The sequence below is a fragment of the Rhinopithecus bieti genome, unplaced genomic scaffold (assembly GCF_001698545.2).
Source record: "Rhinopithecus bieti isolate Rb0 unplaced genomic scaffold, ASM169854v2 scaffold_44779, whole genome shotgun sequence".
Lineage (NCBI taxonomy): Eukaryota > Metazoa > Chordata > Mammalia > Primates > Cercopithecidae > Rhinopithecus > Rhinopithecus bieti.
The window spans coordinates 50008-66607 of NW_016817929.1; the positions used below are offsets into that span (position 1 = coordinate 50008).

General features: G+C 54.6%; 1 protein-coding gene across 1 annotated transcript in view; it reads right to left on the reverse strand.

Annotated features, from left to right (window-relative positions):
- Window positions 1-16600, reverse strand: part of LOC108518229 (leucine-rich repeat-containing protein 75A-like) — a 50344-nt gene that overhangs the window by 32880 nt on the left and 864 nt on the right. The window contains 1 exon segment of the mRNA XM_017856482.1: window positions 16390-16597. Coding sequence (XP_017711971.1) covers window positions 16390-16597 — 208 coding nt within the window.

Below are 16600 nucleotides of genomic sequence, written 5' to 3' on the forward strand. Positions count from 1 at the left end.
AAATAATAATAATAATAAAATTAGCTGGGTGTGGTGGCACTTGCCTGTAATTCCAGCTACTCGGGAGGCTGAGGCAGAAGAATCACTTGAACCCAGGAAGAGGAGGTTGCAGTGAGCCAAGATTGCACCACTGCACTCCAGCCTGGGTGATGCAGTGAGACTCTGTCTCAAATTTTTTTTTTTTTTTTTGTAGAAATGGAGTCTTGCTTTGTTTGCCCATGCTGGTCTTGAACTCCTAGCATCAAGCAATCCTCCCGCTGTGGCCTCCCAAAGGGCTGAGATTACAGGAGTGAGCCACTGCACTTCGTTTTATTTGGCTTTTGTTTTTACTCAAAGTCTAGTGATTTCACATGTAGGTATTTCAGATTTCTTTTTTTTTTTTTAGGCTGAATTTCACTCTGTCACCCAGGCTGGAGTGCAGTGGTGCGACCTCAGCTCACTGCAACCTCTGCCTCCCCAAGTTCAAGCGATTCTCCTACCTCAGTTTTCCGAGTACCTGAGATTATAGGTGCCCGTCACTACACCTGGCTGATTTTTTTCTTTTTGAGATGGAGTCTCACTCTGTCACCCATGCCGGAGTGCAGTGGCGCGATCTCGGCTCACTGCAAGCTCCGCCTTCCGGGTTCACGCCATTCTCCTGCCTGAGCCTCCCGAGTAGCTGGGACCACAGGCGCCTGCTACCAAGCCCGGCTAATTTTTTGTATTTTTAGTAGAGACAGGGTTTCACCGTGTTAGCCAGGATGGTCTCGATCTCCTGACCTTGTGATCCTCCCGCCTTGGCCTCCCAAAGTGCTGGGATTAAAGGTGTGAACCATCGTGCCCGGCCACGCCTGGCTGATTTTTGTAGTTTTTTGTAGAGACCGGTTTCACCATGTTGGCCAGGCTGGTTTCAAACTCCTGAGCTCAAGTGATCTACCCACCTGGGCCTCCCAAAGTGCTGGGATTACAGGCGTGAGCCACCATGCCTAACCTCAGATCTTAATCACATCTGAAAAATACCTTCATAGCAGCATCTAGACTAGTATTTGACCCAAAATTGGGCACCACAACCTAGCTAGACTGACACATAAAGTTAACTATCACAAGCTAAGGGTCTTTACCACTTTAAATCTCTAGGTCAGAGGCAAGGCCAAGGCCAAGGCCAGACCTCCAAGAATCTAGATTCAGACCTCTTGCTGCCCTCCCTCTGGGTGAGCAGAGATGAGTCATGCTGGATGAGGAATCCAGCTCCAATCCAGCTAGCTTTCAACTTCAGGCAGGAAGGGGAGAGCGGGCGGGATAGAGGAGGAGGGCCCCAGGACCCACGACTGTGGCCAGGGGTGAGGCCCTGCCTGTGCTCTTCCACCTCTCCACGCTTGGCCACTTTCCCTAAGACCTTTCAAAATGCGCTCTGGGCAGTGGGGAAGGCAGGAGCTGGTCCAGGAAGGGAGCCACAGATGCCCCTCCAGGGGCCTACCTAGCAGGAGCCAGAAGGAACACCAAGGGGCTGCCAGACCCCGCAGCCAGGCGAAGTCGTTCCCATCTTAGGGCCCTGCTTCTCAGGGCCTGATTCCCCTCCCCAAGGTGGAAAATCAGCGAGCCTTCTGGGCTGCAGAGGAGGGGACAGGGTGGGGGTGGTGTCCTCAGGGCTGGGAGGGGCCTATGCCTGGTTTCTCAGGAGTCAGTGAGTTTGTCTACAGCTTCAGGATACTGGGAGGGAGCGGGTATGAGCTGTGGGAGTGGAGGTGGGTGAGGCAAGACGGCCAATGCCATGGGCCAGGCAAAGGCCCTGAGCTTCCTGCGGCATCTCAGGCCTCTCTCTCCATCCAGCGTCCCTGATCCCACCCTGAGGGTCTCTCTCGCTGGACTCCCTCCCTCAGAGCATGGCCCAGGTAGAGACTTGGAGCATTTTGCTGCATACCTGCTCTCAGGTCCCCAACCAGCTGCCCACACTTCACCTCTTGCCCATTTTCTTTTCTTCTTCTTCTTTTTTTTTTTTTTGAGATGGAGTCTCATTTTGTCACCTAGGTTGGAGTGCAGTGGCATCATCTCAGCTCACTGCAACCTCCGCCTCCCAAGTTCAAGTGATTCTCCTGCCTCAGCCTCCCAAGTAGTTGGGGTTAGGCACGCACCACCATGCTCAGCTAATTTTCGTATTTTTAGTAGAGATGGGGTTTCACCATGTTGGCCAGGCTGACTGTGAACTCCTGACTGCAGGTTATCTGCCTGCCTCAGCCTCCCAACGTGCTGGGATTACAGGAGTGAGCCACTGCCCCGGCCTCCCATTTTCTAAGAGTCTAATTCCAGCCCAAAGTCCCTCCCTGCTCCATGTCCCCATTATCCTCAGAGAGCCCTCTTCTGGTCCTGGCTCATGGACCGGCCTCTCCCTAAGACAAGTGACACCAAAGCCATTTCCATTCACCTCGCCCTGCTGGACCTTTTCTGGAGAGATGGGAATTCTTGGAACAGGTAACTTATTCTCTTTTGTGTCTGAGTTTCCATATCCCAAACCAACCCCTCTGAGTTCCTGCTGGTCTGTCTTGGGCCGACAGCTGTCTGGAAACCCCACCAGTGACAATCCTGCCTAAGACTGTTTTTACCCCGAAACGCCACAACTCCAGAAGGCTGTGGAAAACATAAGTCTGCAGCTGAGAATCATAAAAAGTTCAGAAGACTGGCACATCCTAGGAAAAACTAAATCCACTGGAGTGACTAAGCCTGAAGAAGTGGAAGTTACTTACCGGAAGTTGTTACGCCTTACAGAGGCCAGGATGTGAACCGTTGGGGAAGCTTGAGGGGAGTCCTGGACCCCTGCAATACTGCAGGGTCTGGGGCTCAAGGGAGCCCAACAAGGACACCCTGATGTCTCTGCTGGTGCCCTTGGTGCCCCTGACTGGGTGAGTCCAGATCCACTCAGGTTGTCTTAGATTCTGTCTGATCCTCTTTGAGAGTCAGGGTGTTGAATTGGAACTTTCTTTTTTTTTTTTTTTGAGACGGAGTCTCGCTCTGTCGCCCAGGCTGGAGTGCAGTGGCTGGATCTCAGCTCAGTGCAAGCTCCGCCTCCTGGGTTTACGCCATTCTCCTGCCTCAGCCTCCCGAGTAGCTGGGACTACAGGCACCAGCCACCTCGCCCGGCTAGCTTTTGTATTTTTTAGTAGAGATGGGGTTTCACCGTGTTAGCCAGGATGGTCTCGATCTCCTGACCTCGTGATCCGCCCGTCTCGGCCTCCCAAAGTGCTGGGATTACAGGCTTGAGCCACCGCGCCCGGCCTGAATTGGAACTTTCTAGAAGATTCCCAATTCCTGCAGCTCCTCGATTCAAGAGAAAGAGGGCAAGTGCCCAGCTGAGAGGCAGAAGCCAAGTTCTGGCAGGTGTTCCGCAGTTCATCGCCTCAGGTGATTTAAGAAGGCTGTGCTCGAGGAGATGCATGGGAGAAGGGCTAAGGCTCCTTAAAGGCCTCGGCTGATAAAGACTCTAAACTTCTGTGCAGTCTCACCAATGCTGCCAAGTACAGCTGTGCAAGGCATGTACTGCACAAGGGTGTCTGGGTGGGGCTGAACTCACCAAGCCTTGACTCTGACTGTGCCCAACCAGACAGGCACCTTCTTCCACTTCTCATAAAGGCACTCTATGGGCTAGAAGCCACATTCCCCCTCAGTGAAGGAAATCAAGGTGATAGGCATCCTTGAGTGACCTGACTCAGTCACTGAATGGCCTCTACACCCCCAAGTTCTTGGTTTTCCTGGGCTGCCAGCAGCAGAGCTGTAGCCAAATTCTAACATGGAGGCAGCGAGCTCATGAAGCTTGCCCCTCGCTAGGAATACCTCTTCAGGTCATGGTCCTGCTCTCTGCTTCCTCCAACACTAGGTCATCATTGTCATAGCCACCACCATCTCAACATCTTACTTTAAGAAATAAACTGTTCATGTGGTCCCAGCACTTCGGGAGGCCGAGGCGGGTGGATCATGAGGTCAGGAGATCGAGACCATCCTGGCTAACATGGTGAAACCCCGTCTCTACTAAAAATACAAAAAATTAGCCGAGCGTGGTGGCGGACGCCTATAGTCCCAGCTACTGGGGAGGCTGAGGCAGGAGAATGGCATGAACTCGGGAGGCGGAGCCTGCAGTGAGCTGAGATCGCACCACTGCACCTCCAGCCTGGGGCGCAGAGCGAGACTGTCTCAAAAAAAAAAACCAAATAAAATAAATAAAAATAAAAAACAAATAAACAGTTGAAAAAGTGTCACTTGGAGCATGGGTCCCGAACCCCCAGGCCACAGACCAGTACCAGTCTGTGACCTGTTAGGAAGCAGGCTGCACAGCAGGAGGTGAACAGTGGGCCAATGTTCCTGCCTGAGCTCCACCTCCTGTCAGATTAGTGGTAGCATTAGGCTCTCATAGGAGCATAAACCCTACTGTAAACTGCACACGTGAGGGATCTAGGTTGCACACTTATGAGAATCTAATGCCTGATGATTTCTCACTGTCTCCCGTCACTCCCAGATGGGACCGTCTAGTTGCAGGAAAAGCAGCTCAGCGCCCTCACTGATTCTACACTATGGTGAGTTGTATAATTATTTCATTATATGACAACATGATAATAATGGAAATAAAGTACATAATAAGTATAATGTGTTTGAATCATCTCAAAACCATCCCCCACCCCGGCCATGGAAAAACTGTCTTCCAGGAAACTGGTCCCTGGTGCCAAAAAGATTGGAGACCGCTGACTTAGGAATTCACTCAAGGTAACTATGCTCCCCATTCTTCCCCTCTCCTGAGGCTGTCCCTCCCCATCTCCTTCTCCTGCCACAGAGAAGGGACAGCACAGGTCCTCTGTGTCCCAGAGCCCCCTCTTCCATCCTGCCTATGATCAGGGAACCCAGGCCACCTGTCCCAACCCGAGGAGGCTCAGAAAACACCGAGTTTTTCACTGGGACAGACCTAGGCATCACTTCCAGTACCTCTCCAGGGACCATTGGGCAGGGCAGGGTCTTGGGAATCAGGGACCTGGTTCCAGTCCTATGTGACCCTGCAAAGGCCACTCCTTGTCTCTGGGCTGTGTGCGCCTCTGTCGAACATCTCAGCTCTGACTGCAGCAGGCCTTCTCACCAAAGGAGCCATGGAACCCCTCCTTCTGCCATTTCCTCCAGGGAGGGAAAGGGGCAGAGGCAGATCCAGGCCACTTGGCCCTCTAAGGACATTAGAACCTCAGCGCTGCCTGTCCTCTGATGGCAGCGAGCCAGGACCACTGCCAGGAGAGAGCCGGTGAGACCACAATGTGCAAGGCAGCCAGGTAGCCTGTTACAAGGCCACAGGACTGCAGCGGGTACCAGCACCTACCTAGTGCCAGGTGAGATGAGAGCCCCTCCATGCTTCCCTCCCTGTGGCCCCTGCTCTCTCCTGCTCACTCATAGGAAGTGTGATAGTCAACTGTATGTGTTTATTTTTTTATTTTTTATTTTTTTGAGACGGAGTCTCGCTCTGTCGCCCGGGCTGAGAGTGCAGTGGCCGGATCTCAGCTCACTGCAAGCTCCGCCCCCCGGGTTCACACCATTCTCCTGCCTCAGCCTCCCGAGTAGCTGGGACTACAGGCGCCCGCCACCTCGCCCAGCTAGTTTTTTGTATTTTAGTAGAGACGGGGTTTCACCGTGTTAGCCAGGATGGTCTCGATCTCCTGACCTCATGATCCGCCCGTCTCGGCCTCCCAAAGTGCTGGGATTACAGGCTTGAGCCACCGCGCCCGGCAACTGTATGTGTTTATACATGTAAATCTCCTTTTGATTCTGTTTCTCTGGAGAAGCCTGGCTTATAATACAGGAAGTAACATCCCCACGGGAAGACATTAAGAGCCTTAAGTAGGAAATTAGGAACCAATCTCAGGAGCATCTCACTGTCATGCTGAGTCCACTGTAGGCCCTGCCATAGGAACGCAGAGCTTCAATCTTCAACAATCTTCAACACCTGGGCCCCGGCAGGTGCAGTGCAGGAGGACTGCTGGCTACCCCCTGCCATCCCCCATGATGGCCTGGCAGAAGCAGGTGTCTGTGGGTGGGCGAGATGGTCCTGGCATTCAGCAGAGGAGGGGAGACATGTCTCCTCCCTGAGCCCTGTCTGTGCTTGTCCTCATCCTGCATCTGACCTACGGGCCCTCCAGACAGTGGGGCAGGCAGCTCCAGGCTGACCATTTACCAGGAGGGAATCAGAAACAGAGGTTTTGTTTTCAGCCGCCCAGCCCACCACAGAGCTCTGCCTCCCCAGGAGCACCTGCAGCTCCTGTTCCTCTGACTCCTCCATCATCTACAACACAGCCCTTTCCACAGTCTGCACCCACAGGGGAATCCCTAGGTCTCTATGGGGAAAGGGGTGTTGGAGGACTGCCAGGTGCGCGGTGTGTACTGGGCGGTCTAGGTCCAGGGCAGGAATTCTGACTGTTATGCTTGGTGCGGGGCAGCCTCTCCTGGGCCCTTACCTGCCCCTGGCACCAAGGGAGAGAAACCTGCCCCACTCCTGTCCCTTTCTATCGGGCAGGGCCTGAACCTGGGGCTCCAGGAGGCTGTGACTGCATAGGCAGAAACTAAGGGCAGTGGGGTGGGACGGGGGGCAGCACAGGTTGCCAACTTCCCAGGCTGCAAGTGCTGGCTCCCTGTGGTGTTGGGTGTCCCTTGGTGGATGAGGGCTGTCCTGCAAGCCTCCTTGGCACCTGTATCTGTGGGCGGAGGCTCCATGGGGACAGCGACTGCAGGGTAGGAATGTGCACTGCACGGGGTCCTGAGACAGCTGGGGGCACTTCCTACAGGTCCCTGGCATGCTCTGGGAGAGACCTGGGCTGAGGGCCGTGGGAAGGCCAAGTGGGTAGGAGAGGGACAGGCTTGAGGACCAGGGCTGCTGGGAGGCACTGGCAGAGCAGGTCAGGCAAAGCCCACCTAGGAAGTAGGGGAGATGGGGCTACCCACAGCTCCTGGGCCTAGTGCCTGTGTCCACTCATGAGCCCCATTGAGGAAAGGGGTTTGCCCAGCAGTCAGTGTGTGTGTGCCCTGCACCTGTGTAGGCCCCCATGGCCAGAGACAAGGGCAGAGCTGGAATCTGACCATGGCCAGCCCTGCAATCACTTGCCAGTCCTCTATGGCATCGGAACATGTTCTGAGCCCTTCTAGAAATGAGCACCTTGGCCAACCCTGCCTTCCCTACTTGTCCCAATTGGTGCCAGCTCTGCTTAGGTGCCCAGGGACGTCTGCTGAGTGAAAGAACCAAGTACTAGTGCACAGTCAGGTACCAGGCAGGGTTCTTGCCCTCTGAAGGCAAAGGCCCTGAAGCTTGGCTGGGGCTGGCAGGTCTGGGTCTCTGTGGACAGGACAGAGGCCGGAATGGGGACAGGCTCCATCCAGATGAGCATGGAGAGTAGCCCCTCAGAAAAGGCAGAGCGTAAAGTAGAGGGAGGATGTGCGAGGGGCCAGAGCAGCCCCCACAGTAGGCGGAAAGGTGGCAAGGGAGCCAGGCACTGAGTTATATAGGCAGTGGGTCCCAGCAGAGCCTGCCCCAGCCTCATTCCCCTCCCCAACGCTCTGAGATGAATGGCTTACGGCACACAGGGCAGCTCAGGCCTCTGTGAGTGGTAGGCTTTGCTCATGTGTGAAAGTCTGCAGGTTCCCTGGTTCTGGCCTCTGCCCCTGGCACCATGTGATGAGGCCTTTCACCCTCCATCAGCTAGGACTGCGGTCAGCACAGACAGGTTGGCCTCAGCCGTATGGGGGTCGGCCCCAGTACCTGGTGGGGAGGTATCTGTGTCCCCTCTCTGTCCTGGGACCGCTTCATCCCAGCTCTTGCACCAGCTGAGGCCAAGGTGGGTGAACTTAGGGCTTGAATGTGAATCTGGCTCAGGGACTAGAAGAAATAACTGACCACACATGGGAATGAAGGGGGTCTTTCCAAAACCACAGGCACCTGGTACAATCTCAGCGGTGGTAGGGAACCTCAGCGGTCATTTCATCCACCATGCCTTCATTCTGGAGATGGGGAAACTGTGGCCAGAGAAGGGAAAGGGCTGGGCAAGTTAGGGTTTTCACTGGGGCCAGAACTGAGGGCTCCTGGCTCCCAGTGAAGCCAGCCTCCCTTCTGTGCCAGGCTGTGCACCTGTACTGGTGCTGGCTTCTGGGATCTTTGCCATCCCTCCTGGAGGGAAACAGTTGCTGCCATGGTTTTCTCCTGGTGAGTTGCCTGTTGTATCCCCAGTGCCTAGACGGGTGCCGGGAGGAGCAGGAACTCGATTGTTGAATAAATGATTTAATGCATACTGGTTTTTTTTCTTTTCTGCTCATCTAATTTTCTCATTTTTCTATAATTGTATATTGCTTTTATAATATTTTAAAAACCACCATTTTACTTTAAGCAGCATTCTGTCAGCTTCACAAAACCACTTAATGAGGCCGAGCGCAGTGTCTCACGTCTGTAATCCCAGCACTTTGGGAGGCCGAGGTGGGCAGATCACGAGGTCAAGAGATCAAGACCATCCTGGCCAACATGGTGAAACCCTGTCTCTACTAAAATACAAAATTAGCTGGGCATGGTGGTGTGTACCTGTAATCCCAGCTACTCAGGAGGCTGAGGCAGGAGAATCGCTTGAACCTGGGAGGCAGAGGTTGTAGTGAGTCGAGATGGCACCACTGCACTCCAGCCTGGCGACACAGCAAGACCCCATTTCAAAAACAAACAAACAAACAAACAAACAAACAAACAAACAAAAAACAAAAAACCCCACCACCTAAGGAGCAAAATAAACGAGAAAATGCTTTATGGACTAGAAAGCCATGTGCAGATGGGGGAGGTGTCCCTAATGCCTGCTCTCCTGCCCAAGGCATGGCGGCTGACACTCAGACAATCAAATTGAGCTGGGTGCCCTTCTTGACCGCCACCAACCGCTTCCAGTTCTCACAGCCCCACTCCCCAAACTTCCTGCTGGCAGAGGGTGGGAGGCTGCAGAGGGGAGCTGACCAAGATCCGGCAGAGGAGCAAGAGTCTGCTTCTCACCCAGGGAAGCGGAAAACACACAGCAGGGAAGAGACAGTGAAAGAAACAGAGACTCCAAGAAAAGCCGCAGGGAGTGGGAGGCAGAGAGGCAGAAAGACACGCGGACACCGCCCGGACACCGAGGGCCGAGCAGGGGCAAGGGACAGCTCTGAAGGCGGCCCCGGCACACACTCACACACAAGGGCACTCCCCACACTCAGCCGCGCCCCCGTATCTCTCCTGGTTAAGATAAAGTTAGAAACATCAAAATGCCACATCTCTTTGAGCAGCAGCCGCCGGCAGAGCTCCATATGGCTGCAGCAGCCAGGAGTCTGAGCTAATAAAAGGTAAAAAAAAAAAAAAAAAAAAAAGCTGGGAAATAAATGCTCCTGGAGAGCCACGTGGGCACTGCTCAGGGCCGGGTGGGGGTGGGGAGGAGAGCAGGCACCACAGGAGGGGGGTCCCCGCCCCTGCTTGGCGTGCCAAAGTCTCTGTTCTCGTTTAGAACACCCAGCCCTTCTAGTAATGGTGAGTCCAAGATGCAGCAACCAAATCTGCTGTTTTAGATGCCTGGGCCCTCTCCTACCTCCATTCCAGTTTCTCTTAATGGGAGAGGGCATGACAGTCAGTGCTGAATGTTTGCGTCCCCTCCTCTCCACTCCCAAATGTATATGTTGAAATCCTAACCCCCAAGGTGATGGTATTGGGAGGTGGGGCCTAGGGGAGGTGATTCAGTCATGAGGCTGAAGCCCTCATGAATGGGATTAGTGCCCATATAAAAGAGACCCCAGACAGACCCTTCATTCCTTCCACCATGCGAGAATGCAGCGAGAGGGCACCATCACCAGAAAGCAGCCTCGCCAGACAGTGAATCTGCCAGCACCTTCATCTTGAACTTTCCAGACTCCAGACTGTAAGAAATAAATATCTGCTGTTTATAAGCCACCCAGTTTATGGTATTTTGTTATAGCAGCCTGAAAGGACTAAGACAGTCGGCGAGAACAGCCAGGAGGAGCCAGGACCAGCAGAGAGAGAGAGAGAGAGAGAGAGAGAGAGAGAGAGAGAGAGAGAGAGAGAGCGCGCATGCGTGGTTTTCTCGCAGGGCACCAGCGGCCCTGCTCTTGGTGAGGAAGGGGAGCCAGATGGCTGGCTGAGGATCCCCACGCTGTGGGGAGAATCTCCAATGCTGACCCCACCCCCTCTGCATCCTGATGGGGGAGTTGGAGAAGACCCTGGTCACTGGATAACCCTTCTTCAAGGAGCCTCTCCCCTGCAGACAGGGTGTGGGGATGCAGGGAGGAGTCATGGCTTCCACCCCACAGGTTACAGGGGAATGGGGGAATATCCCGGCCCATGCTCACAGTAGAAACACTTTAGAAGTCTGAGCCAAACCCCACTGTCTCCTACGAGAGAATGCCAGGGACAGAGGCTGGAGGAAGTGTGTGCCTGATGGGAAGTTTCAATCCATTCTGTAAGAATTTCCTGAAAACAGATTGTGTGCCAGTTTTTATGGCCTCTGCCCCAGAAAAGCACACATGGCAATGAAATGACACTGGGGGAGGGGAGGGTGCACCCACCCTGATGGTCCATGGATAGAGGCCAGGGTACTTTAGGACTTCTGAAGACAGCAAAGCAGTTTCTGGTCATCTCTGAGGAGGTGGCATTTGTTCCAGAAAAAAGGACCCCGCAACCCCATCCCACCACCTCACCAGAACCCTAGAGTCAGAATAACCGGCCCAGCTACAGCCCCTGCAGTCGTGCTTAGCCACTACAGAGGCTGCTATTTCCCCAGTCACTGTCCCTGGCAGCCTTGGAAACCAATGAAGCAGGCTCTGACACAGGAATCCCTCTGCATCTTTATCACTGGAAAAGCCTCCATCCAGCCCAGGCAGAGAGCGGTGGATTTTAAAAAGGGAGGTTTCTCTTTGTGGAGGAAATGAACATGATTCAGCACAAGAGCCGATCAGGAATGTGGAGGCCAGGCTCTCCCATCAGGCTCCACTCCCCTCCCGCCACCTCGGCAGAGGCCCCAGACTGCACCTGCCGGATGGGATCCCGTGGTGCCACGGAGCCTGGGCACTATGCCACTCCTCTCTCCAAGAACACCACCACCTGGCACGCTGCCAGGAACAGCCAAGCCCTGTGGACATCACTCCCAGAAATCCAACCACACGGAAAACAAACGTGCTGTGTCTCATGACAGTACTAACAAGCTTGGTAAATCAGCCCACAGTTGCACAGCCGTAGCTGGGGAATCCAAATGCTTTCTGAGGACACACTGACGACAGCAGCAGAGACACACACGCGTACACACATCTTCACAGCACACAGACTCACTAAGGTACGCCACAAGCTTACAGGCTTTCAATACCATACAGTGGATAACAGTGGTGGTGGTGGGTCTCCACCCTCAGGAAGCACTAGGCCTTATCTGACAAACAAAAGGAAGATCAGGGAAAAACTCTGCATGGACTGAATGCCTCCCAGTGTGGTAGGCCCTCAGAGGCACATGGATTTCTGAGCTTAGGCTGACATGCCCAGGAAGGTGGCCCTGGAAAGGTAAGGTGCATTCAGTGGAAACAAGAAAAGCATTCCAGGTGGAGGAAGAAGAGCAGGCCCAGCGTAGGGGCCCCCTGCTTGGTGTCTGGTAGACTTCCAACCCGCTCACCTAAAGAGGTGTTCTTAGGTGGGGGTGGGAGGAAAAAGGTGACCTTCAGAGGTCATTATGCTCATCTTTCTGCTTCCAGGTAGTAATGACCTGTCCAGTCTCCACATCTCCAGGGAGTCTCCAGGTGCCTGTCCATTAATCAGCTCCTCTTGAGTTAAACTCTTAGGTCCTGGCTCTGTGGCCCAGGCTGGAGTGCAGTGGCTTGATCTTGGCTCACTGCAACCTCTGCTTCCCAAGCTCAAGCCATCCTCCTACCTCAGTCTCCCAAGTAGCTGGGACTACAAGTGCACACCACCACACCTGGCTAATTTTTGTATTTGCATTTGTAGCGACAGCCATGTTGCTCAGGTTGCTCTTGAACTCGTGAGCTCAAGTCATCCGCCTGCCTCAGCCTCCTAAAGTGCTGGGATTACAGGTGTGAGCCATTGCGCCTGGCCTCAGTGGTTCTTGTTGGCATTAGCTGATGTGGCTCCTATTCCCAGGTGCAGAGTGAAGCCAGCCCCACCACCCCAGACAGCAGAGGGAACCAGGATTCCAGGCCCTAACCATACCAACGGGGGGCCCAAACAGGTTAATATAGGAACAGCCCTGCTTAAGGGGCATGCGCCATACTTCGAGTAAACCAACCCCATCAGCCTCTTCTCATGGAGAGCTGGGGTGCTGGTGAACATGGAGACAGGGGCTACCTCAGCTGGGTGTGTCCCAGGGAAACAGATGTCTTTTTCTGCTGCTCCATGACACAGGCTGACAGCTCAGTCCAAAATTTTGAGGACTCAGGGAAACTGCTGGGCTGAAGAGATGACAGTTCACCTTCCAGGTGGCCTAGCACTTGCCCTCTCTCAGTGACGGAAGGTTACTTCTTCTCCAAGCCTCCTTAAAGACAGTAGGCCTGGCTGGGCGCGGTGGCTCATGCCTGTAATCCCAGCACTTTGGGAGGCTGAGGCGGGCGGATCACGAGGTCAGGAGATTGAGACCATCCTGGCTAATGTAGTGAAACCCCGTCTCTACTAAAAATACAAAAAAATTAGCCAGGAGTGGTGGTGGGCACCTGTAGTCCCAGTTACTCAGGAGCCTGAGGCAGGAGAATGGCATGGACCCAGGAGGCGGAGCTTGCAGTGAGCCGAGATCACGCCACTGCACTCCAGCCTGGGTGACAGAGCGAGACTCCATCTCAAAAAAAAAAAAAAAAAAAAAAAGACATCGGGCCTGAGCCCAAGACTTGGGGAAGGACATCTGCGGAAGGGGAAGGCCTGGAAGGATGGCGGCCAGAAAAGGGCAGAGGAACGGCCTCTCCCATCCAAAGCTGGCTTCTTTTATTGCCACGAGCACTCGCTCCAGATGCTTCTAAATGTGCAGTGAGTTTTTGATCCAGACTGAACCCTGGCCAGGTAGATAGAATCCAAAAAATCCTTGGGCCAGGCCTGAGAAAGGATGCCACAACCCTGCCCCTAGTCTGGCCAGACCCAAAGTAAGGCAGATTCTCCTGTTTCTTATCATAGTCACCAAGAGAATGTGTCTTGAATGGCAGCACCAACACCATTTCACACACTTTGTAGCATTTGCTCTGCTCCGTACCCCAGATCCCTCTTTGAGAAACAAAGAAACACAACTCAGAGAGGTTATCTGCTGCGCTCAAGGTCACAGCTGACTGAGGACTGGAAGGAGAGCTGCCTACTTGATCCTTGGTTCTGGACTCTTAGATTACACTTATCTTAAAGGGAAGGGGATTACTTTCTGTTCCTTCAAGGTAGATGTCTGGCATCCTGCCTGCACCCCTGGCCACAGCTCAGGGTCGTCTGTGCTGAATGAGGCTTCCTGATACCTCTCCAGCAAGTGACAAGCTGGAGAGACACCCTCCAAATCTTAGATGCTGAAGAGGGGCATTCAGAAGAAGTGGCACCAGCAGCCACAATCCTTCAGCCCACCGTGAACTGCCACACATGCACCCGGGTTGGGTCCCTCTTTCCAGATCCCCAGCCTGGAGCAAGTCACAGCAGGCGGAACAGTGGTATCGGACTGGAGCAGAGATTCTGAACTTGGAGTCTGTAGCTAGGTTTCAGGGGCTTCGTGAACCCTCCGAAATTGCCTGTGAGATCGCGTGAGTCAGTGCATTTGTCTGGGAAGATTGTGTGTAGCTCTTTCAGAGCCTCAAAAAGATCAAGGACTCGAAGAGGCTAAGCAGCACAGGAACAAAGGCTCCGGAGGCCCCGCCAGCCATATGGCTCTGGGCATACACAAATCCAGCAGCGAAATCCACGTTATCAAACGCAGGAGAACATGCTGTGTGAATGGAGGTGAGGGCTACTGTCCTAGCTGCTGCCTCTCCCTGGTTCTGTGCCTGCTCACTGACACCCACCCCAGAGGCCTGCGGGACATTCCTGCAGAACTCAGTGTCCCACGCTTTGCAGACCCCTGTCTTTACTGGCTGTCTTGCTGGTCTGACCCCAGTGAGGCCTGGGTGTTCTCATGGCTCTCACTGGCTGCTCATCCCCTTTCCGAACATCACCACCTCCAGACTAGAGGAGGAAACTGGAATGGAAAGGAAAATGCAATTTGGGAGAAAGAGCCACTTCAGTGCACAGCACAAATCCAGCTGGACATTCCTCCAAATGGCCTCAGGGTCCTAGAAAGCCACCTCTTTGTCACAGGCATGTGAACACTCCTGTGCTCTACTCCCACACTGCTCAAGGCCCATGACCACTTCCTGGAGGGGTCCTGCTTCATCCGTTCCAGGACACACAGGGCAGCTCCAGGCCCACGGCCCTCACATCCCCAGCCAGCGGTTAAAGGAGCCCAACACAAGCCCAGAGCCTGAGGACCTGCTGCTTTCACAGCAAAGGGGGAAGTCTGATAAGCCCCTTCCCACCACCCATCAGTCCTCCCAGTCCTCCCAGTCCTGCAGCTGAGGCGGGTACCAGGACACCAATAAGACCCATGTGCAGATGTCTGAGGAAATGCTTCTTGCTTCAAGGATCCCACAGTGGGGCTGCAGGGGCTTATCTACTCCCCTGCAAGGCAGGCAGAAGCTCAATGTTCCCAGGATGTGGAATCATACTCAGCCATACAGGGACTGGGGAGCCCAAAGTATCTGCCCACTTTGGGTCCAGTCTCCTCCCGTGGGCCTCCAAGCAACCCTCCATCATGCGAGCTTCACTCTGGTCTTTCACCCTCCAAGAAGTGCTTGCCAGCTCCCTCTGCTCTTCTGTATCCCCCAAAGCACCCACTGCAGGATGGGGGAAACAGCATGTGATCAGGAAAACCTTACTGTATGGTGTGTAAATGGGATACCATGGTCTGGAAAACCCATTCTTCTGTTTAAAAGTGAAAGAGTTACTATAAAGGCCCTATGTCAGTTTCCAATTTGCAAAAGACAAAGAAATACACACTGCTAAAGTTAAGTGGTGCATAATGTCATCTTTCTTTGATGACTGAACTCAGAGACGGCACATGGGGATCTGGCAGCATCTTGGGCATCATTCTGGAGGTTGTTGGGAAAAGCAGAGGCAGGAGCAGAAGTCTCAAATCTTCCCAAGTCCCCACGTCTCTGCTTGCCTCTCCCTGTGCAGTGCGCAGCTTGGGGACACATAGTTTAGGGTAAGAGCGCGCCAGATACAAAGGTGGGGGAGAGAGCTGCAGAACCCAGGAGGGATGTCGGTCTGATTAGATTTTGGAAGCTCCTCCCAGGAAGGTGCTCCTACAGCCTCTTTCATTGGTGACTAGAAAACCTCAGAAAGGTCACCTGAGATTTTCCCTCTGCCATCCACGGTAGACTCCACCTCTAATGGGGTTAGTCTAGCAAGAATATGGGGCCGGGATTGTCTACCCTCCAAAGCCAGGCCAAGACAACCTGTTTGGTGATGCAGGAGAGCAGCTTTGCACTCCCCTGCCTGACTTATACTCAACAAAATGCATGGCATGGGCCATGCTCCTCTCCCCACCAAAGAAAGTGAGAAAGGAAAACAAGCCACAGAGAAGTGAGTGACAGCATTAGCCCCAGGGCAGCCCCAAAGCACTGGCCAATTCCGCAACATCTGTCCCTAGCCAGTGGGGCAGGCACAGGCTAAGGACAGAGTCCTGGCAGCCTCCTGAAGTTCTTGCTGGCCAGGTGGTCACGCAGGACACCAAATCCAGCTCTCCTGTCTCTACAGCTTTCCGCAGGGGCTCATGGTTGAGGATCTGCCAAAGTTAGTCAGGGGAGAGGAAACAGTCTCCTTGAACTACAATCCAGGATGCCTCCCAGGAGAGTGAAGGACCTAGGGACTGGAATCTCATTGGCCCCAGGGCTGTGTCCCTAGACTGGCTCTCGGGAAGCCAAGCCAGGTCCAACTGATAACTGCATTCCTTGAGGACCCTCGGTAGGGAGTGACTGCCAGTGGGCAGACAGGAAGAAAAGAGCCCTGGCCCAGATCAGGCAGGCATCCCTGCTTCCCCGCCCACCGACTATCCCCGGAGACCAGCCTTCTTCTCTTCCTGCGGAGGAGAGCAGTGGGGACATTATGCCAACAGGTCCCCTTTGGCGGGCCTCACTGGCCAGCCTTCCTCCACCCTGCCCTGTGGCCCCAAATTCAGCGGGAGCGCCGAGGCACCTGCTGCCAGACAGGGCTCCATCTCCGCGGAAGGGGGCCTTGGGCGGTGCCCCTCGGTGCCCCCGGCTTCCTCGGTTGGGGTGGGGCGCCCCCCGGCCCAGCGCGCCCCCTGGCCCGGCGCGCCCCCCGCGCCCCCTCCCCGTGCTCACCTGGCGCAGGTGCTGCAGCAGTGTCCCCGCCTCCTCCCGCCGGCCCTGGCGCACCATCCGCAGCAGCTCCTGGACCATGCCGACGCGCCGGTGGTAGGGGGGCAGCCCCGCGCCCGCGCGCCCCGCCTTGTCCCCGGCGCGCAGCAGCAGCGACGCCCAGAAGTCGGGCCGTTCGCGGCGGGGGCCCGGCGCAGCGCCGGGGCTGGCTCTC